We start from the raw sequence: 12,808 nt of genomic DNA, 5'->3' as shown, positions 1-12,808 counted from the left end.
TCTGCAGACAGTTTCGTTATCAGCTCCCTTTGGAGAATCTCCAACCCATGTTGTCCTCTTCTGACACGTCAAGTTTTGTTTTGTGTGAGATAAATACATTGGCCTGATATATTTGAGGCTGAACATAGTTTGCAGTTCATAGCACAACGTGACCGGCAAACTGAACTGTGCTAGCACAGGCAGACAAGGTGGCTAATCATGATTTTATCTTTTTCCCATCGCACAGTGTGACATTAAATGTAATGTAAGATGGCCAAAATCATGCATTGCACAAGCAACTTAATACCCATGTATCACAGTGATTCAACAAATATGTGATTGTCCCTTTATAAATCTGGCAGATTATCTACAAAGGCAGTCAGACCCCTTTCACTGTGTCTTAAGGGACCACAAGCACAGTTAAAGCACTTTGAGCTGCATGTTTTGTATGAATCAAGTAGTATCTAAGAGATCATGTGTTTTAAATTCACATTGGCCTGTCAATAACTTTGACAGCAAAACATTGTCCTGTCTGCTCGCTGTTGTTTCACAATCTTGGCGCCAGCACTATCTTTGGCTCTGGGCCTGGCTCTGAGAGAGAGAGAGACAGAGACAGAGACAGAGAGAGAGAGAGAGAGAGATTTCTGTGCAGTGCAGTGCATGTTGAGGTGCACACCGCTGGTTAGGATCATGTGCTGCTGGTGCTCTCAGGTTATAAATATAACACAGGGCTGCGGCTGCATGTGGGCAGCTGGTAGGCTCTTCAAAGTCAGGCCTCAGCAAATGTATAAATATCCTGCTTCAATGAGCAGGCAGAGCGGACTGACAGACTAGTAAGCTGGCTGTCAATGCCTCACGATCAGTGTCCTACTTCTCTCAATGCATTGATCCATCTGCCCCGTGCAATCCCACCGTTGCGCCACTCTATCCCTGCAATTTTAATGAATTGTGGGAACCCCACCCCCATTCAATACAATACATATGACTGGTATACAGAATGTGGTTGGAGATACTGTATTATGTAGTCAGCTGACAGCCTATATCCAAGCATTAAGATTCCAGCTTTTTTTCCTGGGTGTGCAGATATTGTGTAGGGTAGGGTAATTAGTGATTTACTTTGGTTAAAATAAGTGTTAAATAGCTCTATATTCTGATAGTACTCATTCCTATAGAGTGTTTGTTCAGTAAAAGGATTCTCCCATGTCTCTCCAGCTCTTTATTAAACAGAACATGCATTTTCAGTGCTCTCTCCTGATTGGCCCAAAATGTGTCGCCTAGCTGAAAATGTACCATATTCTCTTTACTAAAGAGCTGGAGAGACCCCTGTGACCGAACAAACGCTCTGTAGCAATGATTACTATCAGAATATAGTACTATAGTAACCTTTTTAACAAAAACAAAAAAAAATACCAAAAACTATCACTTACCCTACCTTTAAGTGCCATGGCTGTTTTACAATGTGTTTGCGACTATACTGTAGTGTTTATACAATAGAGTACAGTTACCAATGTATTACATACATGGAGACAGTGATGGGTTTTCCATCATGATGGTGTACGATCTTCATACCCCCAAGCCCTGTTTCAGGTGCAAAAGACTGCTAAACACAATTTAGAGCGGCTATTAGAGGGTTTCGTTCTTTTTCCCATTGTAACCGTTGCCTGTACTGTAGAAGCCCTTTATTAAAAAAAAAGCTTTCCTCCATTAAGTATTCAGGGATGATTTCTCTTGTGGTTGGAAAGGAACCTTAATGTGCTTATCGTCTGGTTTTGCTTCTTAGTGGAACCTCCCTGATGAACCCTTGGTTTGTGTCTACAACTGTATCAAGTGAGTTTGTAGTGGATGATGCCTCATCTCTGGACCCTTGTGTAACACTGCTGGGCTAGAAACCAAACACCAGAGCTGGTCTCTCTCTTCAGTTTTCAATGCAATTGAAAGGGGCTTTATTGGCATGCGAAAACAGTCGTTTACATTGCCAAAGCAAAAGGTGTTTTGTTATAGGTGCGGTTGTATTTAATAAGAATTGTTGGTACTGGGGGCTATGACTTTTTCGGAATATCATAACTTTAGTTTTGTTTAGATTTACTGTCAGGGCCTTCTGTGTCGGCTAGGGGGATGCCCGGTGCTGTAGATAGTTCTAATGTTTTTGCCAATTCATTGATGTATATGTTAAAGAGGGTTGGACTCAGGCTGCATTCCTGCCTAACCCCCTGGCTTTGGGAAAAGAAAGTCTGCACGTTTTCCATCAATCTTTACATAATTTGTTGTTGGTGTACATGGATTTTATGATGTCAAAGGGTTTCCCTCCAATGCTGCTTACCAACAGTTTGTACAACAGAACCTTGTGCCAAATTGAGTCAAATGCTTTTTTGAAGTCAACAAAACAGGAAAACATTTGCTTTTGTTTTTGTTTATTTGGTTGTCAACTAGGGTATTTAGGGTGAAAATATGGTCTGTTGTACGATAATTTGGTAGGAAGCCAATTTGTGATTTGCGTGAGGTTTCCGCGAGGAAATGTAGAATTCTGTGATTGATGATCATGCAGAGTATTTTCCCAAGGTTTCTGTTAGATACTGTATCTCCATAGCTACAAACAGGAGTCAAAGGTCGACTACTAAGTGGGACCAGTAAGCTGGTGGTTAATTAGAAAGAGGCATGCACTCAATATTGTAGCTATGGACCTGTCCTACAGTATATATCTCAATACAGTAAGCTAGTAGTAATCACTAGTTTAGACTTAAGAGATTATAAAGCTTTGGAGGTAATTGCAGGAAAATCGCAGTGAATTAGCTTCGAAGCCTTTACTAATTTGGTTAGAAGCTGCACCTCAGATGGGAAATAAACCCCAGTGTTAGATGCTTTTCAGAAAGGAGTATTTTGATGGACTGTTATACACCTATGTAGGTCACTGGCTATGAGACGTGTTGGACTAATGTTTTGCATTTTAAATGGTCTCAAAGGCCTTTCTGCTACTTTAAACTTTTTTATTGACATACATTCATATGCAAAACAACTGCACACAGCCAGAAGAATAATACAAACAGTGAAACTGATGAAATTGTTCTGTAACTTGAACACTTTAGAGCATAGTCGCTGTGTTGCTGCTACACTGTTGCTTCACATCGTCCCCATTGTCCCAATTTTGGCCGAAATGATTGGTGAAAATAAAAGTAAAATTTTCACCCCAAAGAAATAGCAAATCAAAAAGATCTGAGTTATACTTTAAAAAAGAATAGCTGATCTACAAGCTCACAATTCGTTGAAGCATTGAAACCCTTAATTGAGGTAAAAAAAAATATAGGACTTCTTTTAACAGCTGCCATTGTAGAATACACAGAAACCAAAGCCTTTTCCTTCTGGTGTCTCAGTGCCTACATACAGCATCAGAAATGGCTTTAACCACCTTATAACTAGTGGCTCATAAAATGTATCAGTGAAGTGGCCTCGCTAACCATGTGGGTCACCACTTGCTCTCTCTCTCTCTTGCTCTGCGGTTCATGTGTGTTGGCACAAACTTACGTAAATTCAGCTGTCTAATTGCACAGACAGAGTTAAGTCCACAGAAAGTCCTTTGTTAGTTATTTTTAAAAAGGATGACAACTTCCACATCACCAGTGGTAGCAGTTCTTGATGATCAGAATTGAAGAACGTTGTTTCAGATGCCATTACCGACTTAACCACATGAATCCTGGCGTTCCTATTCTGTGCATGTCATAATAGGCAAACGTTCGGCAAAAATAGCAGATCTACAAGCTCCTCAATGCTTCGACGCGTTGTGAGCTTGTATATCGGCTATTTTTGCAATTTGACTTACAATGAAGTGTATAGGGTTTAAGCGGTTAATGTAATTGTAAACCTTGGAATTTATACCTCCATTTGAAACTAAGCTATCATGTGAGCAATGTCCAGCTGTGCATGGGTGATCATGCAGGTTTAGCAATAATTCAGGTCGACTCTGTGATCACAATCTTCTCTCCGACAGCACTCCGGCTCCCGCCTTGGTTACCAAAGCAACGTCCAAGGTTCCACCCAGCCCCAGAGCACCATGGGATACTCGTCGTCATCGCAGCAGAGCTCCCAGTACTCCCACGCGACCCACCGCTACTGAGAGGCTCCCAGTCACTCCCCAACCAGCAGAGGAGTTATGCCCACTTCCTTCTCCTCCTACTGCTCAGTCCTCCCTCTCCCTCCGAACCCGCTCCATCCCTCCTTCCGTTCCTGCACGGATCCTTCCCTCCACGGGGCTGCTGGGTCCGTGCCACCTCATCCCCATCCGCCGTGTCAGGCTTGTCACCTTTGACCTTTCACCTTTGATGACCTCAAACTCTACGATGGAACCCTCCACCCCACTCCCCAAAGGGCACTGCAATATGAAGGCAACTCAAATATAGGAACCAAAAAAACTAAACAAAAACATGAATCCCGCCTCCAGGGCGGATACTGATAAACCATGTAAGATAGAATTGGTTTGAAGAAGGAAAAAAAACAAAAAAATAAAGGGGGGGGGGGGTGATGGTGTGGGGAGGCGTACCCTTATCACAAAGACTAAGAACTAAGGCACTTATAGAAACATGTTCTTCAAGAGGAAGAATCGCAGCTGTGTTCATATGTATATTATATAGCACCTTTTTTCTATTGGATTTCTTTTGTCTGTTTGCTTTTTTTTTTTGCTTGTTTGATAGAGTTTTAAGGTTTACCTTGATAGTTGATGTCATTGTAAATATTGTTCAATACTGAAGCGATGGGATGAAACACGCAGCCCTTTACTGTCATCACTATCGTTCATTGTACTCGTAAAGCCTCGTTTGTACTTCATCACATCATGGTGGCCCTTGCCGTAAACTGATGTTCAGTTATTTACAGATTGTGCCACTGTCTCGTGAAAAAATACAAATTGGGCTTAAACTTTGGATAATCAAGATGACATGGAGAAGAGGTATGAGCCAACCCTGTCCTTTTTAAGTAAAATGAGAGAGCTTCTACTCTCCCCAATATTTGTACACAGTAAATCAGCTTTCCCGCTGATGTACGTGCAGGGAAATCAGAAATGCGCAATTTATCTTAAGCTACTTGTTATGGGTTTTCTATATTTAGACCTGTTTGTCTCGATTTCAATTTTGAAAGAAAAAAAAATGTTGTCTTTCTACGGTTATAAGTTCTACACGTTATCGCTTTTGCTCCTCTACCTTTTGAGATGTCACATCCAACAAACCAAGCTATTCAACAAATGTGGGTAAGAAAAGACATGTAGCACTTATTTTCAACGACAAACACACCATTTTAAGGACCCTGAATGTTTGACCATTTAAGGCCGGCAGCTATTTGGAGTGCTGGCTTCCAGTGTTAAGGTGTTGCTGGTGGTGGAGGTGTTCGTTTGAAACGCATCCTATCATTGGACAAAGAAGACCTTTTAAAGGTTACCGAACGTGCGCATAAAACTATACAGGGCAGCTAACAGTACAGTGCACCCAACCCTGCCCTCAACCATGACCCAGTCCCTGTTTGTTCCTGAGACTGTTACTGCCTGATGTCAGTGTCCTTTATTTTCATTTTGATATTTTTTTAAACTCTTGCTTTTGTTTTGTAATTATTTGGTGTATTAGTTTTTTTTTTGTATTGTTATTATTATTATTAATGTGTTTATTGTCTCACTCAGTCAAAGAACTGCACTGACTGCTGAACTCGTCTGCAAAAAGAGCTGGAACAAATATTCGGGGTGAGCCCTGCCCAAACTTTCCCTTCTATTCCACTCCTCCGCCCCTCTGTCTGGCTGTGCACTGCTAGTAGAAACCCAGGTAGAGACGTGAGCTAAATCAAATGTGCTCCTCTGAGAATGGATGCGTCCTTTAATCTTGAGAACCGGAGAGCCGATTGTGTTCAGGAGGAACCCAGCAGGCTGTCTGGTTCACAACCAGAATGCCTATAAGGAAACCTCGGGCTGCACAGTTCAACGTACATAGGAATGAACACATGCAGTTGTGATTTAAGCTATATATGTTTTTGTGTGCCTCTCTAATATATATTATACAGTATATACAGTGTGTGTATATACAGGTATATAGTCAGTGCAGGACATCTTCAAGTATTTTTTTTTCTTCCATCTGGTTGTTGTTTGTACCCCCTCTACGTCTATGCCAAGTACACTCAGCCATGTCTCTTTTGTTTTTTTGTTAATGAGCTAATGAATTATGTTGATAATCTTTGAAATATCTATAAGAGAACACTCCAGTTAGAGGACATCTTCAAGCACAAGCCCCCCCCAGTCGCAGCGCCTTTTCATTTCATACTGGTCCTGTTCAAGTCACGTGCCAGCCTGTCAGCCGGGTTGTATTAAAGAACGCACCCAATGACTCAAAGTGTAACTGTACTGCATATATGCTCTGATGCAGATGTGGAGAGGAGAAAAAAAAGGCAAATAGGCAGCGGGATTAAGAAATACTGACATCTAGAGGATGAAAAGAAAACTGGACTTCTGGACCTCTTGGACGTGTTTATTACAAGGCTCAAGGAGGTTTTTAGCAAGACATTCAAGACATTTCTTTGCAAGACGACTTTATGAAACTGCCTTTTGTGGTGTCCAGAATTCATCAGCCCACGTTGCGCTGGTGTAACACTGCTGATGGTCACCGCTGTCTTTTGTCACAGTTGGAGATAGGACATCAGCTTCTACTTTCTGGAAGAGAATATGGACAATAGTTTGCATTTTACAGCAGGAAGTAATACCTTTGAGGGTTTGTTGGTGTCTTTTTGGCCTCTGGCGCAAATTTCTAAAATTGATACGTTTTACTCCAAAAATGTTGTTCAGTGGTTGCACCCTGAACTACGTAGATATTTCTGTGCAATATGATGCAAAAGAGTCAGAACTCAGAAGGCATATACTGTAGGCCCCAGTAAGTTAAACAACCACCCAAGTAATTAGGTCATGCTCTTGGTTCAGTTCCATTATAGCATCACATCTGCTAAGGAACTGATGTGTTTTTTGTATTTTATTTTAAATTCCAGAGTTTGTTAATGCAACATTTTAACTAATGTATTCCTGATTTGTAGGGGGAGGGGGGGACTATATCAAGGTGGGGAGACACTTTTCAATATTATCCTCAAAACGGAAACCTCAAACCACCCCTGCATTTGCACGAGGACTGCCACCTCTGTCAATCTCTAATCGTAATAGATCTATCTTTATTTTTTAATTTATTTTTTGTTCTGGTGGTCTGACACAACACAGGCTCAAGAGGCATACAGTACAGTACAATAACCTTCTCAGAGCAGTCATATTTGATGGGGAATTTAAACCAGCAGCTATTCATCAAAGGTTTTCTCCATCTGTTTTTTGTATGTCTACTGTGTATCTTGTATGAAATCTAATTCAGTAGCAATGAGGACAGCATCAAGACATGTGTTGTACATTTTCTCTTCACATAGTAAAATCCTCAGTGTTAAGTTATCCATTTGTACACTCTCAGAGTTAAGTTAACACTCAGGATTTTACAGTGCACAAGCGAGGTTGTCGGAAGCATTACTATTCAGTCCGAAGCTCCAACAGATAGCAGTGGGGCAATATCCTGTCAAAACAACAATTCCTATGCAAAAAAGAAGAAAACATTTTAGCCTTTTTACTGCATCATCCCCATGTATGGGTCTTCACTCATGCTTACTATAGATGAACGGCGCAATTTCTGTCTACATGCTCTGTGTCTCAGTGGTGGACTGTGGATCGTTTGAGAATGTGCCTACCAATGATCAGTGGTCATTTCAAACTTTCTTTATATCATTGACCGATCAGTGGCAAATTTCTTGTGCACAAGTTTTCCACATGTTGTATACTTTTTGAAATATTTAACTTTGTCCAAATTGGGATGATGCCTTGTGAAACGGAACATTCTGCATAATGAGTTCTTTTACTTTTGGTACTTTAAGTATATTTTGATGCCAATACTTTTGTACTTTTACTCAAGTAAATTTTGATTACCGGACTTCTACTTGTAACATTCACATTTACTATTTCTACATTGCACTTTTGATACTTTTACTTAAGTAAAAACATGTAGTACTTTTTCCACCACTGTTGATGACTGATGTCACAGGCTGGTCACATGAAGCGTGAGATTAGAGCCACACCGTGTCCTATGTGCGTTCCAGAGATCCACGTGATTTGAGTTTTGATTTATTAATGCAAGAACAATGACTATTGGCTATTTCAGCATGCCAACTTTCCAGGGAGATAAAGGCTGTAGTTTCCCATTTCCTTTAGCTTGGAACCCCAACGATGATGATGTCATGTTGGTCTAGGCAGGTTTCTGAACTGTCAACACCCCCACCTCTGAGACGCAAAGCATGTAGACCGAAATGTGCCATCTTATAATAAGAGTTTCACGTTGACAGCGTGTAGTTCATGGGTTCCCTATGGGTTCTCACTGGGATATATCTGTTCCTCTGTAACGTGGTGTTGTTGAAGAAGGCACTCACTCACTTGAGTCTCTTTTGTTGTTGTTGTTGTTGTTGTCCCACCCCCCACCCTTCTGACAGCATTTCACATTGTACTCAAATGAACTATTGTAAAGAAATGCATATATATGGATAGTATACAATCATATTTATTATTTGCATACATATATGAATAATACCCATGTTCTTTACTTTGGACTTCTCCACTGCCTTAACTATAGTAGCTATAGAAAGGGACCTCTGTCAAACAAAAATAAGGCATCTCTAGATCCTATTTCTTACTTGTCTTTAGAGTGACTTCTTTGTAATCACATACCGTTGCTGTTGGAAACCTCGTATTTCCATATTTCAGCTTTTTATACTTTTTTTCGTAAAATAATGTGGAAAGTAATTCATAATACTACAGTGTCACACAAAAGTAGTGAAAACAGCCACTCTACAAGCACAGAACGCGTTGCTATGCGACACGTGAGCTTGTAGATCTTCTATTTTTGCTGCTTTTAAACAATTAAGTGAAAATGGTATTAACAAGACCTTGTGACTAAATAGTAACAACATTGGAACACAGGTTTCTTTTTCCCCATCTCCTGAAAAGTAACAGTTTTGGACATACAGTACGCGGTTTCCCCTCCGACAGCGATGATATCAAGTTGCTGAATGTGTGACATGAATCGCTTGTATTGTGCTATCGTGTTGCAGGTGCACAGTACACAGTAAAATCCCAGTGTTAATTAAACTCCAAAGGGGTTCCATGTATACACTTTCCGGAGTTAAATGAACACTTTTATTTTTACCATGAAGAGGGACACCATTTGGCACTAATGCCCCCCTAACCCTTTATATGCTTGTGTTACTGTTGCCATGACAACTAAGTGACTGACTGACTGACATGGCCACTTCGCTCTGTTTAATTCGTTTTGTATCTGTTGTTGTTTCCTCTGTAGACTTGTAGGTTTTTCAGGAATGAAAGGATGCATGTTTTTCATTTGTGTGGACAGTGCCTTTTTTAATCTCAGCATTCATCTTGTACGCCTAAAGAATGGGGAATTTGTTCATGATTGTTTTGTTTTGTAAAAAATAATAATTTATCTTTCTCCTGTGCTCGTTATGTTTCCCCATTACTGCGTAGGCCTAGTGTATTATTATTTCACACAATGTGCAAACTAGCAACTGAAAATCTTTTTTTTAAGTATACATGTCCCACCTCTAATGTTAAAGACTGCAAAACTATTGTGATGTAGGATTAGCTGTCATTTTAATAGATATTGTCCTGACACATTATTAAGACGCAGTTAAGTATGTTTTGAAAATGCTGTACATAAGAACACATTTTAAGAATTTCTCATTGAAATATTGATAAGATATGTGTCTTTTAATGCACTGTTGTTGCTAAAATATTTAGTGGTAAATAAAAACATATTTAATGTTTTTAATTTTTTTATGTCTCATTTAGACACTAAAGTTATGGATATGAGAGTTATAAGTAGCCCAGACAATGGACCTGTTGATATTTACAGGCACACAATAGTAGGATATACACATAAAGCCTAATATACGCTCCGTTGCGCGACCATAAATTAGGCATAATGAGACTTGGAACATAGTGCACCGCTAGGCCTCTTCTCTTCTCCTCTCACATTTCCTCCTTTTAATAGTGTGTTGCATGTGCCTGTCTTTTTCCAATTAAGCCCAATTTATGCTTCAGGGTGTCATGTGACACTTTACTTGCCAGCATAAATTAGCCTTTAAGCACTTATTGTCACCTTCTCAACAGTTTGTACAGAACGAGAGACACTCCATCTGCAAAGTGTTTCAGTGATGCAGGACTGCTACTGAAATGTCTTTTTTTGACTTATGTCAAAAGCATATGATATTAAGGTTGACCTATGCATTAGAACCATATATAGCAAGTGTCCCCTTTTTTAAAGCAAAAAGAAATTGCACAATGTTGGTTTAAGTCTCAATTTGGCTTTGGAATTCTCATAAATGAAACAAAAGGCAAAACAATGCTTGTTTGTGGAATTTCAATTAGGGAGCTTTGACATGTTGCTGAAATGTGCCATTGAATCCTATACCTGCCTTTACCTCCCCAAGGCTCTTTCTGTGTAGTATCACTGGGGATTTGCAGGTTGGGGTGTCTGTCTGTCGACTCTTTTTTCTCTGTATTGTGTGTGTGTACGTGTGTTCACACATCCATTTAGAATATACACATGGCCTAAATGTATTGTGTTTCCATAGCATTAATAGATAAGGCAGCAATAGAGTACAGAAGTCCTGACGTCACTCGTCCATCCCCTGGGTTGCGGAAGTAATTTCTCTATGGAGAATAACATTGGGTCATCTTAGAATCGTCTCATATAAGAATAGTGGTCCAAAAATAAAGAAACTGTCCCGGCGATATTGTCAGGGAGGTGTCGCTGTATCGTTTATGATAGTCAGTCACTCATATTTGATAAAGTCTATTTCTGGCGAAAATGTAACTAATTTGGCCGCAGTAACATTAGCGTTTTCTCACCGTCAGTTGATGCTTCATATCCATATGAGTCAAACCGCCGGGGTCATTTGTTTATTTTTGGAACACAGTTCTTATTTGACGCGATATTAAACAAGTCTATGGGACTTCTGAATGGTAGGATGATAATTTACGTCAGACTTCGGTGCTCTATAGCGCAGTGCAGGAACATTTTAAAAAGAAAGAAAGTTTATTCAGCTGCTTTTAGCAAACCTGTACAAATGTCACTGTACAAATGACTGTTAAATGAGAAAAAAGTCATGTATATTTATTTTATATCCTCTATTGTAATAAAACCTCTTTTGCTTCGACCATTTTCATTCGTACAGAAATTGTTTTGAGTTATTGGGAATATTGCCTCTTGACTCCTGAATTATTACTGGTAGATTGTGTTCACCCTTGAGCATTGATCAAGACACATGTAACAACGGCAGAGAGTGATGACCATTCTTCTCTTTAATATATACTTGCTAAACATTGTGGTTGTGTGTAGTCTGTTGTCATTTCGGCACACAGGCACTGGTTTGGAACAAGCTCAACCAAATTAAATCAATCGCTCAACACTGAACACTGTACTGAGTTACGTATGTGGCTACTGTCTCTTGCTTCTTGCACATACTCACTCTGATCTCACGAGATGAGCCTCTCTCACAGGACTTACAATCCCGCGAGAGGAGTGGGAGTGTGATGCAGTCTTTCTAACAGCTGCCCCCAAAATGATTAGATCAATTTACTCCCATGAAAGGCTGCGGCATCTTCTTCACTGGAGTCTGTCCTAGTGAAAGTATTTATGGCCCTTGGATGTCGACCTCTGCTGACCTAACGTCCATCGGCGGTCTGGTTGGTCTTGACGGTTCTCCCGATGGGCCAAAGGAAGCTTCACAGAACACACATAGGGACCTGGTGGCGGGACTGGTCAATATCTGATGGTACATATGACCTAGGCAGATGCATGCTGGGAGGAAACTTCCACTCCTCCTCCCAATCATTTCAAGCTTTGACCAGGTCGTCGGGGAGGAGGGAATTGTCCCATTCTTGGTTTATAGCAGGATGATTGTTTTTGTTTTATCTTTATCTACCCTTTATTTAGGTATGCTGAGCACGAGTGCTCTTTCTCAGCAATACCCTGCACAATCGCACAGACACATTAAAACCTGGGAACTGCCCAGTGCAACCACAGTGTTATACTGTTGAACACTGAGCAGCTACACTGGAGCAGTTGGGGGTTCAGCGACTTGCTCAAGGGCACTTCAGTGGTGAAGGGGTATGTAGAGACAGCCTGCTGGTCTTGGCGCGACCTTGTGATAGCTGTTCATGGCAAACTGTCCACCATGCACCTGCCGGAGTTTCTCATGAGCTCAGTGATCTAACCAGTGGTCTAATCATTAATCAATCATTATTCTGCAGCAGCAGACATTGTTGTGGCTGGAGGTTGTTTCCCATGCAGGGCTCCAGCTGGGCCCTGCAGAGTCCAACCCAGTCTTGTGCGGATGGCCGCTGCGCTGCATGGTCCCCAACCTCACTGGCTCAATAAGTGTAATTAGGTGGTGGGGTCTGACTGGTCAGCGAGAAGGACGTGCTAGGGTCAGCGATGAGGTTGAACACTGGATGTGTTCTTAGACAGCATTTCGGTTACATCGTGACTCGTGGACATCATGTCCCACATCTGGTGGAGTTAGCTCATCAATTGGTGTCATTTGGTGTCGTTGGTGGCGCCTCCTCTTTTCCCTCTGGTGACCATGTCAGGGGTTCGGATCAGTTTCCCTCTTCCTCCTCCTCCTCTTCATCATCAAAGTTTGGGGCTATGGAGGTAGGGTGTACTGGTGTACTCTGTAGTAATCATACAGCACAGGCTCTGACTCTCTGCTGAAT

General features: G+C 41.0%; 1 protein-coding gene across 1 annotated transcript in view; it reads left to right on the top strand.

Moving 5' to 3' along the window:
- cdk19 (cyclin dependent kinase 19) overlaps nucleotides 1-4,377 on the top strand; it is a 63,120-nt gene extending 58,743 nt beyond the window's left edge. Inside the window, exon 13 of the mRNA XM_084082788.1 lies at nucleotides 3,962-4,377. Within this exon, the coding sequence (XP_083938914.1) occupies nucleotides 3,962-4,087 (126 nt within the window). The 3' untranslated portion in view covers nucleotides 4,088-4,377. The remainder of the gene's footprint in view (nucleotides 1-3,961) is intronic.
- Nucleotides 4,378-12,808: the final 8,431 nt, after the last annotated feature.

Source organism: Gymnoscopelus microlampas, assembly GCF_963454915.1.
Source record: "Gymnoscopelus microlampas genome assembly, chromosome: 16".
In the NCBI taxonomy this organism is placed as follows: Eukaryota; Metazoa; Chordata; class Actinopteri; order Myctophiformes; family Myctophidae; genus Gymnoscopelus; species Gymnoscopelus microlampas.
The sequence above is the reverse complement of the archived record's forward strand: the minus strand, read 5'-3'. Positions and strand labels throughout refer to the sequence as shown.